Below are 17,206 nucleotides of genomic sequence, written 5' to 3'. Positions count from 1 at the left end.
TCGAGTCCATGTTTTGAAGCTTTCAGCTATCAGTGTAGTCAGAGTAGAGTACAACATGTGCATGCACGCGATGGGCGAATGTGTTTACATCGATCGGCTCAGCTTGCTCGCTCTACAAGCGATCTGATTGGCTGTTGACGGCTGTTGACAAATCCTACGTTCTAATGCGGACGCCCGCTAATTTGCGGAAGAACCGTCCGTGATTTGAGCTCAAGAACGCTCGGGCCTCTGTTTCCATGAAAGTTGGCGATTTTTGCACACGTACGTTCTACGTCGTACGACGCTGGGCGAAAACCCACTAATTACCTAATTCAGTGCGATATGTGAACAGCTGTGTGAGAGTGAGCCTTTATTTTTTTGTGGCTTGGGTTGTTGTGGGCGACAAAAATACAGTCAAGAATCGAGGAGCATTGATGGGTGTTGATTGGTATTCACGCTCATGTTTGGCCTCGGCTTTGGCATGTTTTTTTTTTTTTTTTTTTTTTTTGGGGGGGGGTGACTGTCACAAATATTGTACTCTGTAACTGTGAGGGATTGTTTTTCTTTTAGTTTTCAGGGGGGTGGGTGGCTTGCGAGTATAAACAGTTTGGTGGCCAGACAGTAATAAAAAAAAGGCAAAATTTTTTTTTTTTGAAAGCTGTGAGTCAGTTAGCAAAAATTTGGGCCTTTTTTAGAGGATCTAAGTACTTCTAGATCTAGACTCTATACAAAATCTGATTTTGTGATAGATTTCGAGTAACCCAGGCAACTGCGGCCCGCTGTACGGGCTGCAGCCCAGGAGCTGCCCGTGTATTACACGGACAGCTCCTGGGCTAGCGCTAGTTGGCAGACAAATGGGGTAGAATTGTGGTCACCATATCACCCCAAATTAAAGGGGGAAAATTATGCACTTGCCTCTATTACATTGATGAAGATCTATCGAGACACAATACTATCGTCGATGCATAAAGTGTAAGCTCAAAAAAGGCGAAAGTTATGTCGCTTTCGTTCTCCTGCTTTCAAAATTGAAAACAAAATGACAGATCGATACCGGGGCTACTTTTGCTTTTTTGAGCTTACAGTTTATGCATCGACGTTAGGAATGTGTCTCTCAATAGACCATTTTTTTTTTAATTTAGACAATACAACACTTCTATGTGTGAATCATATCTAAATGCATAACTATTAGTGTTGTATCCTAGGCTGGGTCAGCCGAGACAGAGACCGCTAAAAAAATTTGCATGTTTTTTTGTTGAATTCAATTGACCATTGACCCCCCCTCAAGAAAAATAAATAAATGAATAAATGAATGTAAAAAATTGAAAATAAATAAATAGAATAAATTAAAAAAACAGGCAAAATATATATATATTACCGGTATAATCTATAGAGAGGGGGGGGGGGGTGGGGTGGAATCTAGATCTAATAATAGTGTGTGCATTAGAAATTCACATTGCGTTGATGATGGACACAATTTATGTGCTGGAAATGACTGCATTTGTCAGGCCTCGGAGCCGAGACATCAAGACAGAGCGACCGAGGTCGAGACATCAGGCTTCGAGGCCGAGGACGCAAATTCTGGTCCCGAGGCCGTCCTCGGTACACAACACTGATAGCTATAGAATCAGCATGCTCTCTATACCCTACAAGATTTTTAACAAAGACATATGTGTTTCAACAAGAAATAATTGGTCAACGTATATCTGAATGGGGTATTGTACAGTACTATTGATCAACCAATGATACGAGTTGTATTCTGAGATTTAAATCCATGTTCCTCTTTGACCAATGTTGTCAAATAAAAACCTTGCTTTGAGCATAACATCCTCAAGGTGGTCTGAAATTCTATTAGAAGAAGGTACATGTACTCTTCTGTGGAAGTTCATTTTATGCTTTGACTGCTATATCTACAAGTTTTATTATCAATATACTAGTGTTCTGAAGTTGATGTGTTAAAGGTAAATTGTGACATTGGTTTATTTCAAAACTTTCTTTTAGATTTCACTCTTCGCTTTTCAAAATACTCATAAACAAGTTCTGAGTCCATAAAATGTATTGCATTGGCCAAAAGAACTGTTTTTATTCTCAAAAAAATATATAAAGAAGAGAAATTTTGCCAAGTGAGCTTTCTTTTGATGCAGATTTTGAAATTGATATAAAAAATGAAGAGCGCCACCTTGAGACCAAATGACATCAATACCTGCTCATGAATATTCATATCCATCGCCTCTGCGCTTGTCTCACGTGCCGATCTGTATACCGGCTATACAGTACAGTATCGGATTGAACGGCGGAGTCTGTTTGCGACTTTTTCATTCATATCCTGTAGGAGCGTGTGCATTCGCGCAGTCCCTCGACGGCAAATTAAATAACTTGGAAACAACCAAGGAACTTTTTTAAATGACCATCATAATAATTGTGATGTTATGCACGTTGTTTTTCAAATCGCGGAGAATAGGTCCTACGTACATCTTGATATCTGGGCAGAGTACCAGGTACCGAGAGACGGCTTCCTTCCCTTTCCTTGCTTTTCATCTTTGCTTCGTTTCTCTAGCTGTATTTTTTTTTCTTTACTTGTCCAGGGTATGAAGGGAGGGAGAATTATGGTTGCTTGTGAAAGGGCTATTCTTATTTTTTTTCCCGTTTTTTATTTCTATTTTATAATTATATTTACATACGCATTTTTGTTTCGATTCCGATTCACTGAATCGTTATCAATTTCTTCAGGTTCTGTATTTTGATTTGTTCATTATTATAACGTGTTGTAACATTTTTTTTAAAGGAAAAGGAAATCATTTTGTATTGAACTAGCTTTGCCGCCATTCTTCATTATTTTGCTTTGTGCGTTATATAGGCCTATAAGATGCTCTTTCTCTTCCAGTGATTATTTGTCAATATACTGCCTCAATGTATTTATCACAAAAAAATGACAAATACCGCGTGGCCTATGCCTTTTTTTTTAAACAATATATTCTGGGGCGGATCCAGCTTTCACTAATAACGGGGCCGGGGTGAACAATATTTTCATCCACATTTTTCCCGATCGATCGGCAGCTCAAAGCTAGTTTTTGTTGGAATCTATAGTCGTAACAGTACTAAACCCTATAAAAAATGCGAGCGTGAGGTATTATTTTCGGACTGTGTATTGTGTCCTGAAAATTGATCTGAGCAATATGATCATTAAACAATTAAGATGCACACTGACGGATAAGGTGCTCAAAAATTTGAATAAGTAAAGGCCTATTTAGTTCCCTTGTTCGTTTTACTATAAGCCCTTCAACAATGTTTCCGTGTTTTGTATTACATTGATCAGTTAATATTTCTTTATGTCTCATACTATTTCGATATGAATTATACCTTGTCATTGTACTTGTTACTATGATTTTATATACTAATAACTCTGAACTTGTGAACCTGTTTAACCATGACTGAATGAATAAATCAATAAATGAATTGGTATAGATGAAAATATGTTCCATCGAACAGGCAATGCGAACACAAAGCGCGGGCTAAATTGTTTTTATACTTGTGTAGTGACATGATTGGCTCCCACCCCTCCCCAAGTCTGAATTCCCCTCACCTTTTTTTATTCATTCTTCCTCTTATATCCCCCCCCCCCTCTGCTTTCGTTCATATTACTTTGCGCCGCCAATATCGGGGGGGGGGGGGCGTAACGTCGGCCTCCTGGATCCGCCTATGATACCGGTGCGTAGGTCTGTATGTTATAACCATGTAACATCGATCCCCCTCCAAGTTTCTCTTTGCATTTTTCTTTTCAACTTGTTATGGTAGTATACTGAACAAGAACAAGTATGACGTCTCCTAGGTGCCTCTCCCTCCACCCACTCCTCCTCGGTCTGCTGCATGTGCTCGGATAATAAAATTACGTACTTATCATGGTGATATATATATAATAAAATTGCAAATTTTATTGCAAAAACTGCATTACTCGTGAATTTGTGTTTCGCATTTCTGATGTCTTATTAAATATATATATATATATTCGAGGACATACAGCTAGGCGGAACTATTTGGGGGAAGGGGTCTTCCATCTCTGTGTGATTCCGAAGTTCCGATGATGGTTCAGAGAATGTACTTCATGCAAAATCACGTTTTGGCATGACCTCTCAGCGCTGGGCATATCGACGGACAAAAAAATGCAAAAATGTGATGGATCGAAATGGTAAAAAATATATATTTTAAAGAAAACCATCGTTATAAAATGCAGTCATACCAACATATTTTTGTTAATACCAGTTTGAACTTAGATAAAAATTATAACCCGAGGCTATATTAGCAGCAGGGGCGGCGGAACCGGGGGGCGGCAGGGGCACTTAACCCCCTACATAAAAAAATCCCAGTAGGAAAAAATGCCTTTTTTAAATGGAGAGTGCACTTATTTCAAAATGATGTACATGAATGTCCCTTTTCAAAATAAAATACCCTTTTTGAAGTCAAACGATACATTTTAGGTTGGAAATCACAACATTTTTGGCTCGCGCTTCGCGCCCACATCATTTATTTTTTAGGAAGGCACTCACTTTGTTTTGGTTACAACTTGTGCTTATAATGTTCAATTTTCAGGTTTAAATGTCAAAAATCTTCAGCTCGCGCTTTCCGCTCGCATCAAAGGTACACATTATGTTCTTGGTTTCAAACTGCTTAGAATATCCAGTTTTCAGGTTGAAATATTACAAATTTTCGGCTCGCCGCGCTTCGCATCAATTATTATTTATTAAGACACACAATTAAGTTCTTGGGTTAAAAAAGTGCTTAGAATGTCCAGTTTTCTGGTTGGAATATCGCGCTCGCGTCCATTCTTCAATTAGATGCACATCTTTTTCATAACAAAATTGCTCGGAATGTTTGATTTTCATGTCTTATTAGTCATGTTAGTACAAGCAATGTCTAGAATTTATAGCTCGCGATTTGCGCTCTTAACACCTCGCAAGAATGCTCTTTTAACAATAATTTGCGCGATTTGACCAAAAAGCGGCGAGTTTCACAACTTCAGATTTGAAAATGTTCAAACTGTTTGCTTGCTACGCTCGCTCCCGGAAAAATAAAGCCTAAATAGATATTTTATCAATCAGAAAAGACTTTAAAAAGGTTTTGCTCAATTTAATTACTACAAAACGCACAACTACTTAACACAGATGATAATCTCATGGTGAAAATATAAGTTTGCATAAAAAATGCAATTTTTTGCATATAAGTGCCTTTTTTCGCTTTGTCCCCCCCCCCCCCAAAAAAAAAAAAATTGAAAATACGTTCCGTCGCCTATGATTCCGTCACCTATGGCACTCGCTGGTATTTGAATATATCATCATTTACACCCTCTCAAAGAAAGCAGACTTACTTTTGCCCTTTATTTTGCCCACAATGGAACTTACAGGAAAGCATATCAAACAGGATGCAAATGGAGGTCTATTCAGCCGGACGTTATTATACGCTTTGGAGTTTGGATTCTTGTTTGCCTAGAAAACGTAAAGTATTTCAAGAGTTTTTATATTTTCATTACATCTTTGTCCTTATTTCTCTATATCCGTAGCTCTACCATGTGCGTATTCGGGGGCGCCAAAATAGGGAGAAAAGGGAAGGAAAGAAAAGGGGTTGACGAATTGCTGTTTGACATGGGGGGGGGGGGTGGATGCGCCGAATTGATGTTCAACCTAGAGTATGTATATAGCGGGTGCCGAATTTATGTTTTGCTTAGGGGCGCCGAATTGATGTTCGACCTAGGATGTGCCAAATTGATCTTCATCCTAGGGGGGGGGCGAATTAATGTTTTACCTCGGGGCGCCGTATAGATGTTCGACATAGGGGCACCGAAGGGCACCGAAATGATGTTTAACCTTGGGGATGGGGCGCCGAATAATTTTTTTCTATATACGGTTGTCGAGTTGCTGTTTGACATATAGGGGCGCCGAATTGATGTTCAACCTAGGGGGTGCCGAATGGATATTCACCACACGCCAATTTGATATTTGTCTCGGTGCATCAAATTCAGGTTCAATTTACCTAGGGAGGGGAGGGGGTGCCAAACTCATGTTTGCTCCCATCAATTACCAATCATGTTCATGATTACCAAAAGTGCCTAGAAAGTCCTAATTTTAGATCAGAATATAAAAACAAATTCATCCTACTCTTCGCATTAATTGTTTAGTAAGGTGGCGATCCTGTTCATGGTAAGATAAGTGCTTAGAATGTCTGACTTTGTATCAAAATATATAGATTTTTATTCAGCTCGCGCTTCGCGCTCGCATAAACTGTTTTGTTACTGATCATCCTTTTCATGATAACCGAAAATGCTTACTCAAATGTCCAAATTTTAGGTAAGAATATGAAAAAAATTTCATCTCGCTCTTTGCGGACGCATCAATGTTTAGTTAGATGACAATCCTGTTCATGATTACCAAAAGTGCTTAGAATGTCCACATTTTAGGTCAAAATATCAATCACTTTTTAAGCTCGCGCTTCGCACTCGCACAAATTTACGAGGTCAGAATATAAAAAAATTTGAACTCGCGCTTAGCGCTCGCATTAATTATTTAGCTATATACCCATCCTGTTCATGGTTATAAAAAGTGCTTATGATGTCCAGTGTTGGATTGGGAATTCAAAAATTGTCAGTTCGCACTTCGTGATCGCATAAAATGTTTTGTTACTGATCATCCTTTTCATGATAACCGAAAATGCTTACTCAAATGTCCAAATTTTAGGTAAGAATATGAAAAAAATTTCATCTCGCTCTTTGCGGACGCATCAATGTTTAGTTAGATGACAATCCTGTTCATGATTACCAAAAGTGCTTAGAATGTCCACATTTTAGGTCAAAATATCAATCACTTTTTAAGCTCGCGCTTCGCACTCGCACAAATTTACGAGGTCAGAATATCAAAAAATTTGAACTCGCGCTTAGCGCTCGCATTAATTATTTAGCTATATACCCATCCTGTTCATGGTTATAAAAAGTGCTTATGATGTCCAGTGTTGGATTGGGAATTCAAAAATTGTCAGTTCGCACTTCGTGATCGCATAAAATGTTGATAGATACTCATCCTGTTCTTGATTGCCAAAAGTGCTCATAGATTTTTTTCCCCTCAAATTTTAGGTCAGAATATAAAAAAAATTCAGCTCACGTTTCGCGCTCGTATCAATAATAATTGTTTAAATAATTCATATACATATCATGTTCACGGTTGCAAAAAGCGTAGAATGTTTGATCGGAAAACAGATGAAAATATCCCCCTCCCCTATTGGCGAAAGCTGGATCTAGCCCCGGTTAAGAAATTACAGCTCCCGCACATAATTTTAGTATGGTCTACCACTCTGATGAAAAGTTGAACTAAATTGAAACCCCAAAACGCTTAAAAATTCTATGCTTTCTGGTCGCATTCATTCTTTTCAAGAAGTGGATACAACTTTGATCTTTTTTTACATGGACACACTATGGACACATTAAAAAAAATGGTCTTCGATTGCCTTTTTCACGTGGTTGTGGAATAAGACAATTCAAAATGCATTTAGGCACTTTGGGATTGCCTGAGTGGTCGGGTCGGGGTGCAATTTTCCGAAAAGTTCACAGGGGCGCAAAAATAGTGACCCCCTCGTGGTGCAAAATCCTGGATATGCGCATGTCCGTCGGGCATCGTTTCCACTTTTGTACCTCTTTATCTATACCGGTGTGATACTATATAAGTCCATGGATCAGTTTACTTCCATTTCGTCTGATGCCAAATCGTCAAATTGCCAACTCGCCTACTATCATTAAAGTCTACCATAATTATGTTCATCCACTATCGTCTAGTAACCAGTTGGTCCAATAGCCATTCAGTCCATATACCATTTGGTCTAATTGGACAACGTGCTATTGTGCAAAATGAATGAAAATGAATTGGATACTGGACCAAATAGTTGTTCGACGAAATATTGATGGACGGAATGGATATGGACTAAATTAAATCAGACCATGTGGTGAGTGCAAGTTGGCACTTGGCAGTCGACGACTTGGCAATTTACCAATGGACCTACTAGGCCACTAAATTGAACTTGTCCGAGTGTGCCATAACACCTAAACTGCAGGCTTTCTCATATCCGATACCCCCCCCCCATCCCCGCCGCCCCAAGAAAGGGAAGGGGGGCATGGAGGAGAGAGAAGCAATAAAGAAAGAAGTAGATTGTTGAAAGGGAATCAAAATAATATGAATCAAAGGGAATGTAAACGCAATATCATACTCTGTTTGAATCGCTTCTCTTTCATGGAATTTATATTTTGAATAGATCGTTTCATTTCAGTCTTTCACATTATTTTACTTTCAACCCTGTATTTCATCAGCTTTACTATCAAAAGCCTGCGTAGCGAATTACAAAACGTCCCATCCTTGTTTCACCACCCATGACATTACGTAATTATCATTTTATTATTATCATGTAATGAAATTCATACTGTGTTTACACGCTGCATCTGCTGTCAGTTTGACTACCTTGTAAATATTTATTTACAAGGTAAAGCTTATTTCCAAGGTAATATTTATTTACAAGGTAAAGCCTATTTCCCCACTGGAAAATAGCTTTAGAGCTTCCGTGGGTCATCCTGTGTAAGCCTGTTGTTTTTAATGCTACTGTATATATATTATGGTGACTTGCGAAATAAAATCAATCAATCAATATTTTTTGACGATATCCAGTTGAAATCAGTGGCGTTCAAAATAATGGGGAAGGATTGGGGCTATATGGATTCCCAAATTTGTCACGGCCAATACAAAAAGAAAGCGAGAAGGGGAACTAATATCTGAATATTATGTCAAAATCTATCACCGATAAAAAATGATTTGTGCCCGACACATATATCTGGCCCCTTAATTCATATATTTTACGTTTATTATTTACGCCAATAGTTCAAGCAAGGTTCCTAACATCTTTCTGTATTTTTCGATGTTTACACAATTCCTAGCCTTGGGTTGGGGGTTGTGTGTATTCCTTATGTTCGCATTTTTTAATGTTATTTTTCTATTTATTTCAATATTATCCTCTCCAACTTTATTATGGTATGACTATTCAAGGAATTATAATTACTCGTTTGCTTGCATGCTCCATGACCGCTTTGCCTTCACTCCGGGGGGGGGGGGGGCACTTACATTGACGAGTGGATACCATGCGCGACCCCAAAAACACAAAAATATTAAAAAAAGGGTATCTATGTTGCTAGGAAAGCTACGTGTTTAGGGTAATATTTTCGGGGATGATGAAACAAAATTAAAATGTTTTATAAAGGATGTCCTTTTTGCCCCAACACTACGTGTTTAAAGTCCGACTTGCGCGAGTTGTGGAAGGTGCATGGGGCCGTACTAAACCAAAATAATGATGTGTAAAGGTAAAACCAACGACCGACGGACCCGACATAACAATAAAATATCGCTGTACTTGTTTAGGGGTTCATTTCGGGAATACTTGCCAAGAGTATCGTTTTGTTTCCAATACTTGTTAAGGGTCGGTTTGAGACGCCAATACTTGTTAAGGGGTGCAGTTTGAGAATATGGAAAATACGTGTTTGGGTGCTTTTCGAGACCCCATGGTCGCGCATGGTATCCACTCGTCAATGGAAGTGCCCCCCCCCCCCCCCGGCCTTCACTTCTCTCAGTGCGTATTCAGAACTATTACTGTATTCTCATTGATCCCCCTGGAGTTGTAAAAAACCCATAAAGGCAAAATATTATATTTTCATCGGCAGCACATGTGCATTAATTACATCATCATAAATTAAGTACATCAGGGTCCATGATCAGAAAAAGCGTATACCCATTAAACCTCGCCAGATGGGGCTTGTCCCAAAATAAAAATTTTATTTTTGTCTCGTTTCGAAATTTCATTTTTATTTTGGCTGCTATATGCTTCAAGCACATATTTGCTTACTGTATATAGTTTGCCTATGCATTTTACTCATTATATATATATTTTTTTATATATTGTATTTCTCCAGTCACTACATATACGATTGTCACTTGTATTATGATCATGTCTCAAGCATTGTAAATTTGTTTTGTATATTATTCCAATAAATGCAAAAAAATCCTGCAAAAAAAGCCACATCACCACATAGTTGAACCATTCCAACTATTTATACGATCAATACGATCGCCTCGACTGATCTGATACGATTAATTATTCCGCGATTATAATTAAGGCCCTTGGAACCGGGGGTGCAAAGCACCCCCAAGATTTTACAATGGGGTGCGGCGTGCATTATTTTCCATGTAGGCAGCTCCCCCTGGGATTCTGGTATAGGTGTCGAATTTGATAAATGTAGGAAAATTACCAACATTTTGTATTGGAACCTTTTTTAATGTTTTTCTTTTGCTTTGTCAAATTTTCCTCAGCACCGCCACCAAAAAAAAAAATCGTGACAGTGTGAACTTGGCACTTTTTTTTCAATCATAAAAAATGATTATATTATTTTCCCGCATGAGTTTTGAAATATTGACACGTACGCCAGAATCTCTTTGGTCCTAATATGAAGCATAAATTTCCACGTCTATAAAACAACAGTTATCATTCGTTTTTCCTATAGTTATAGCAGGGAAATGGGAGTTACAATTCCATTGATAAATAAGTCTAAAATGTTATGCCAATCAAGATGCAAGTCCCGGATGCAAGTAATGTCTTTGTCCTGCTCATGTTGCAGTCATTCACATTTTTTCAACGGTTGAACTGCTCGTGCACACTCTGTATGCGTATAGGCCTTTCCCGGAGGCCTTTCTTCCTCTCATTTGTTATAAAATTTCATCTTTTTATCAATTCTTTCTACTTGTTTACTGTCTATGAAGGGGTAGCAAGTTGATCTCCCATGGGGTGCCCCTATCTATTGCTGCATCATTTGTATCCATTTCTCTTTGACCATCCATTTCTTGGGAAAATACATCAATTGGATGATCCATTTATATATGCCTATCCATCAATTCTTTCAGTCATCCATCCACCGGTCGTGCTGATGGTTTGATTATAGCATGGACGTAATAGGTCCATGATTGTATAAAGTATAAAGCGCCCTACTATATCATTATAGGCTACCCCCACCCCCTCCCCATACTACATAAAAACTCGGCGACCCATGTACACATTTCAAAGCAGACGTAATGTACATGCACAATTCCCTTGTACATGTTGCACCTTGCTGCTTCTCCAGGTTTGCTTAGTCTTCTTTCACATACGTTGTTGCACTTTGCCCCACGGCGTGCCTTGTAAAGTTCTGTTGTAAGACTCTACATGCTGGTCGGCCCTGGAAATCACAACTCTGAAGCACGTGCACCGCGCAATACTCAACTTCTCATTTTTCCATATCTCGATGCAAGCTTTCTTGTGTGGATGCAAAAATAAGAGTTTTCCCAGAAATCTTGTCCCTGACGTCATGTCTGCCCCCCCTCATTTTTTGACTCATGACGCCTTTACTCTGCTTGTTCGACCTTGAGCCGTTGGTCCCCTGGTTGCTTGCTCACAGGCATTCGTGCTTTCTTAGCAGTCAGGTAAAAACCTCGGCACAGAAATAACAGAAATTAGCAACTTGATGCGTACGTTGGTCACATTCATGCTATCACGGTCTACACAATGTAGACTACACGTACGTACTTCGCATCAACAGGTTTCTCAGCTCACCTTTTGACCTCGCGAGTTCAATCTAAACAAACGAAGAGTAGTCAAGTGTTGCATTGGGATTGTATCTTCGTTATGTTTTACTACAGGCCTATATTTAACCCCGCATTGGGGTTGCATCTTCATTATGTTTTACTATAGGCCTATATTTAACCCCGCATTGGGGTTGCATATTCGTTATGTTTTACTATAGGCATATATGATTGCATCTTCGTTATGTTTTACTATAGGCCTATATTTAACCCCGTATTAAACAAACCCTGTTTTATATCGTAGAACCTGCTCTGAAAGTAATCGTTTTTCTCTTCGCCCTTTCCCTTCATGCTTGGCTGTAGACAGAATGGTGGTGGCCGTCTGTTTAGAGTTTTAAATATTTTTGGGCTAACTTTTTTTTCCAATTTCTCCTCTGTACTTTGCGAGTGGATCTAAATAATCTGAAACTGACTGAAACATTCAGGAAAGATAAAAAAAACACCAAAATATCAAATTAGGGTATGTTGTATCCATATCCCTTTATGATGGCTCTCCTGATTCTCTTTCACCAATCCACTTCTTTCTTTCTTCTCTCTCCTCCCTCCCCCTTTCCTTTGGGGAGGGCCAAGGAGTCAGTATACAGAGTATACATACAGTGAGCTGCGCTATAGCGCCTCGCTGTAGTTCCCGTATATGTATCACGCCAAGCTATACATGAAGGGAAAGGTGCATAAAAGAGCTACAATCCACATGAATAAAGATCAAACTCGGAACTCGGCCCTTGCCCATCTCTGGGATTCTCGTATCTCTTTTAGTCTTGGAATACTTTCAGATTCATGACATGAGAGTCCGAAAGTAAGCCGTATTGGGCAATCCTTTGCTTCGTCATTCACGTCAGATAATCAACGTGTCTGAATCCTTTTTCACGCGTACGATACATTTATGGATATAGCTCAATATAGTATTCTTATCCTGTGTGTGCTATCGCAAATAGTGGATTATATCTGAAACTAATGCAGAGCGCAAGCATGTCGCTAGCCGCCTAGCATCGGCTCATTGAGCTTGCACGCACCGTTCGATGTTTGCTTTCTACTCAGCTACACACACAGAGTACTGCACTTTGTTGATACGGGGATTTCTTGATACTGCGCATGCGCCATGACGTATTTCATCAATATGCATGAGTCGTAATGAATATGCATGATTCGAACGGTGTTCTAATATCAATTTATTTTTTAACCCGAGAGGGCGTCAATAAGAAAGTTCAAACTTTTATCGTTTAACCGAGATTTGTTATAATATATGTTTCACCCCTCAATATCATGAGAATATAAAAGTTATGCAAGTTTCTTTTCCGTGATAAAATAGAGCAATAATATAGGTATTTAATGAATGTAATAATTTCAAAATTGATTCATTGCCCTTGTCTGAGATCAACCAATCATACACTATACCTTTAATAATCAAATGTTTTAATGTTTATTCTACTTAAAACATAATCGATGGCAGCAGGAGCAAATGTTGGTCGTGATGAGGCGTATACCACCATCAACAATGCTGCAATTGCAGTCACCACCACCACTGCTGCCACCACCATCAGTGCTACTAATGCCACCACCACCAAGTCTGCTTCTGCCACTGCCATCACCATTGCCACCGCCACTACCAAGACCACTCCTGACACTAAGCCCCCAAGTCCTCAACTGACCAGATATTTCAGCTGGAGAAGGATAGACAAGGAACTTCAAAGCCAGGGCTTGCCGGTCTCCTACAATAAGAAAAATGCCAAGGGCCCATCTAATGAACTTGTTGCAGAATATTTGGCCACAGTTGTAGAAAAGCAGAGACTAACATGCAGCCACAGGTAAAAATCAATGTCAGATATGATGGATAGTCTTTGAAATATGGGTTGCAGAATGAATATCAGTAAAACCCATCATGATGTGCAATCTGATTTAACCGTAAAAAGGCGGTGGGGGGGGGGGGCTCAAAAATTTTCGCGATAAATCCACAACGTGAAAGATGGTGCCGCGTCATTATATGCCTTTTTTTTTAAAGATTCATGAGTTTTCAGACAAAATTTGTGACACGTGGGTACCCGGTTCTGTAATTACGCAACGTTGTGTAAGTACATGTCAGAATTACTTTAAGATGTGATTTCATGAACAAATCCAATGCAAATTCTGTTTCTAGCCAAAATTCATAATTGTATCATACCGGTAATTTTTATTTTTACTGATTAAAATCAATTACTTTCAAGTTGCTTATGATCAGAAAATTTTGTCAACAATATAAAAAAAAAGTAAAAAAAAACAACAAAGAAATACTTCAGAAAAAAAAAAAACAGATAAATGGAATTTGATATCATTTAACGTTTATGTGTCTGAACAAAAAAAAAAACACTTCAAGGGCTTTGTTTATAGATTTCCAGCCAAATTCTAATTTCATGCATGAATAAGTAAAATTTATTAATTACAAATAAATTTAAATAATTTTAGAACGATCAAATATACAATTTTTTCATCTGTGACAGGCATGTTGCATTTTTTCACAATTGCGCAATTAACGGTCAAGATCTTGAGGGCCCCCACCCCCCTTCCGCCCATCTTTCCTGCCTCCAAAATACCCTGGCAGTCTTATTAGGGTTAGATTAGGTTTACATTAAAATATAAAATTCTTACAATGGATTTCAGTGGCGTAATGAGCCAAATATTTTGAGAGGGCTAAATATGGTGGATGGAACAAAAGTTCTCCAAAGATGCAAGAGAGCGAAGGGAGTGAGCAAAATTGTTGAACTTTTAAATACAGAAATCAAATTTTTAGAAAGATTTTGACGTAATCAGAAAATAATAGACTATTTCACCCTTTCCCATTCCCTTTTTTTTTTCTTGGTCATGAAACATTGGGGGGGGGGGAGGCATTGCCCCCTCATCTATACACCAGTGATGGATTTAATACTTTTTGCATGTACGATGACAACGCTCGCTCTCTCTCCCTCACCCATCCTCACTACGTGTACATGTGTGTGCAAGATAAATTATGAGGAACAATTGCATAGCATATGAAGTGATGTTTCTCAACCAGATATTCCTTATATATTATCTATTGTTGCATGTTTGCATTTTTGTTCATCATATTAACCCATCTTGATCCCTTTACCCCCCCCCCCCCCCCATGATAAAAACTTAGTAGTCAAATGACGTTTCCTCTTATTTTCTTTTGATATACATGCAATGTATACATGTGAGAGAAAAAAGTGCCAAACATTTTTTGAAAATTTCAATTTAATTTATTCCTTCAGGTGAGGCTTTGTCCACATTTCCAGAAAGACACAAGATAGTATCAGAAAGCCATGCCAAAATCAACGACTGAAGGGTTCGGAGAGCCATTCAAAGAGCCTAGAAATGTGATATCACCTGTAAGTTAAACACTCTTGATTATAATTCTGATTCACTTTGGCATAGGAAGTATGTCACATGATAACAATTTGAATGATTTTTGTCTTCTTGATTTGCTCTTCGTCAAGTGTTAAATTGATATATGATATTTCTTTTACAGCTGCAAAAACAACAAACCAATATCAATCATTGGTAGATAATGTGACTTGCTTTCTCTTGCCAAAGTGGTACATGAATATTCTGCATTTCTATAATTATTGACCCCCACCACTACCACCTAAGATGCAACATGTCAAATTACTGCAAAGACATAGATGCTAGTTATTCACTTCATCATATTTTTAATCATTAATTTGTCAGTAAAGGAGTAATAGGACTCAGGTAGATTACCCGAAGAAGCTCACATAATTTTTTTTACTGGTAGACCCTTTACATTCATTTGATGAATTGAGTTGATGCAAAATCAACTGAATGTAAGGAGTACAAAATCCTGTTAATAAACCTTACTAGGTGAGGCTATTCTGGTAGATCATCCCGGGGGCGCCTGAGGATCTTGTCCATTTTGAGAAATCTTGCAAAGTATCGAAAGGTGCCTCCACCCCCCCCCCCCCCCAGTCTATTAAGGGTTAACAATGAAAATGAAATTAGGAATAACTTTGGTATCTTGCTTATATGCATTATGAATTAATTTCTATTTCAGGTACTTCAATCACATGAACAGCAGCAGGAGCAACAACAACAGCAGCATAAACAATTTCTGCAGGAGGTGCAAAAACCACACCGGCAACCTCAACAACATCAAGATGTCCAACAACCACTCCGGGAACATTAACAGCAACCACAACTTCAGCAAGAGTTTCAACAAACACATCAGCAAAAACCAACAGCAGCAGCAACAACAGCACTTATGAAATGAATTTAATTAAAACTCAAAAGCCAATGAGGAAACATCTTTTACAAAATGAGACATCATTTGTTCATTCTTTTACAGGATAAAGGAAAGCTTTTTTGAAAGTGTAAATTTGCAGGAACGCAATGTATGTTCCCTCTGTATCTATTTATTGAAATAAATTTGACTTTAAAAAGAATGAATGATGATTCAATAAATATCTACTTTTTATTTGTCAATGAGTAAAAATACATGTATTTTCTATTTAGAATGACAAAAAGCAATTTATCAAATCAAAATCATCAAAAAATTGACCAATATGGCTCTTAGGCCCTCAAAATTGTTGGTATTTTGATGAAAAAGCTGTTTCTGCGGCAATATTGCCGCAGAAATTGTCATTTGCCGCAGCTCCTTGAGCTGCGTCAAATATTGCCGCTGAAATTGTCATTTGCCGCAGAAAGTATCTGCGGCAAAGTTTTATGAAACGGAAACTTGACGCTGTTTTAAGATTTGCCGCAGAAACACAGATTTGCCGCAGAAAATGGGAGTTGCCGCTGCGGCAAATGTTTTATGAAACGGGCCCTGCCAGAGACAATATACAAAAGAATATATGAAATCATGTTGGAACCAAGCATATATAAAGGCCAGAGATTTTGTGTTTTTTTTATTCTCCTATTGCTGCTTTCAGCTAGTGAATTGGACCAACTTCATAAATAATACATCATAATAACTTCATACATCAAGGTACCAGTAAAATATGTAATTCATAAACACATACATTAATTATTGATCCATTCATTTTTACAATTCACTGAATTGATGTCAGAAAAAGAGGGGGAAAAAGAAGAATAAACACACCCGCACATGCCACACACAAGTCCTTCACGTTCCCATCTTCCCCACACCGCCCTCCCCCACGCCGGCCCCACCTTCGAGTGGCGTACACAGGCGCCCCCCCCCCCCCCCCCCCCGAGATTTCGCAAAATTAAAACAAAATCGGGAAAAGGGAACCGAGGAAAAATAATTAAGAGAGCGAAAGGTAAGTAAAAGTAAAGTATAAGAGGGTACGTGGAATAAAGGGACTCCAAGGGGGTAAGGATGAAAGAAAGATCAAGAAAAGAATAACTTAGGGAGAACGGGAGGAAATAGGGGGAAAAATTGTGACAATCAAGAACAAAATTATTCATCCCGAAATAATAATAAATGAGTGAGACAGGGGAACTGAATTAAAGCATGGCAAAATGGAGAGATGGGGGAGCCAAAAAGAAAGGGAAAGTAATTGAGCAGTGGCGTAACAGGCGTGGGTGGGGGCAAGGGG

General features: G+C 38.6%; 1 protein-coding gene across 1 annotated transcript; it reads left to right on the top strand.

Annotated features, from left to right (window-relative positions):
- The first annotated feature begins 9,602 nt into the window (after positions 1–9,602).
- LOC129266899 (uncharacterized) lies at positions 9,603–16,087 on the top strand. Its single transcript, XM_064102725.1, has 3 exons — positions 9,603–13,465; positions 14,903–15,019; positions 15,700–16,087. The coding sequence occupies exons 1-2, from the start codon at positions 13,104–13,106 to the stop codon at positions 14,904–14,906; spliced, it is 366 nt and encodes a 121-aa protein (XP_063958795.1). The 5' UTR covers positions 9,603–13,103; the 3' UTR covers positions 14,907–15,019; positions 15,700–16,087.
- Positions 16,088–17,206: the final 1,119 nt, after the last annotated feature.

The sequence above is a fragment of the Lytechinus pictus genome, chromosome 7 (assembly GCF_037042905.1).
Source record: "Lytechinus pictus isolate F3 Inbred chromosome 7, Lp3.0, whole genome shotgun sequence".
Taxonomy (NCBI): Eukaryota; Metazoa; Echinodermata; class Echinoidea; order Temnopleuroida; family Toxopneustidae; genus Lytechinus; species Lytechinus pictus.
This window is presented reverse-complemented; position numbering and strand designations above follow the sequence as displayed.

Excerpts from the sequence above, each read along its gene's own strand:
- LOC129266899 (XM_064102725.1), top strand. The coding sequence starts at position 13,104 with ATGGCAGCAGGAGCAAATGTTGGTCGTGATGAGGCGTATACCACCATC.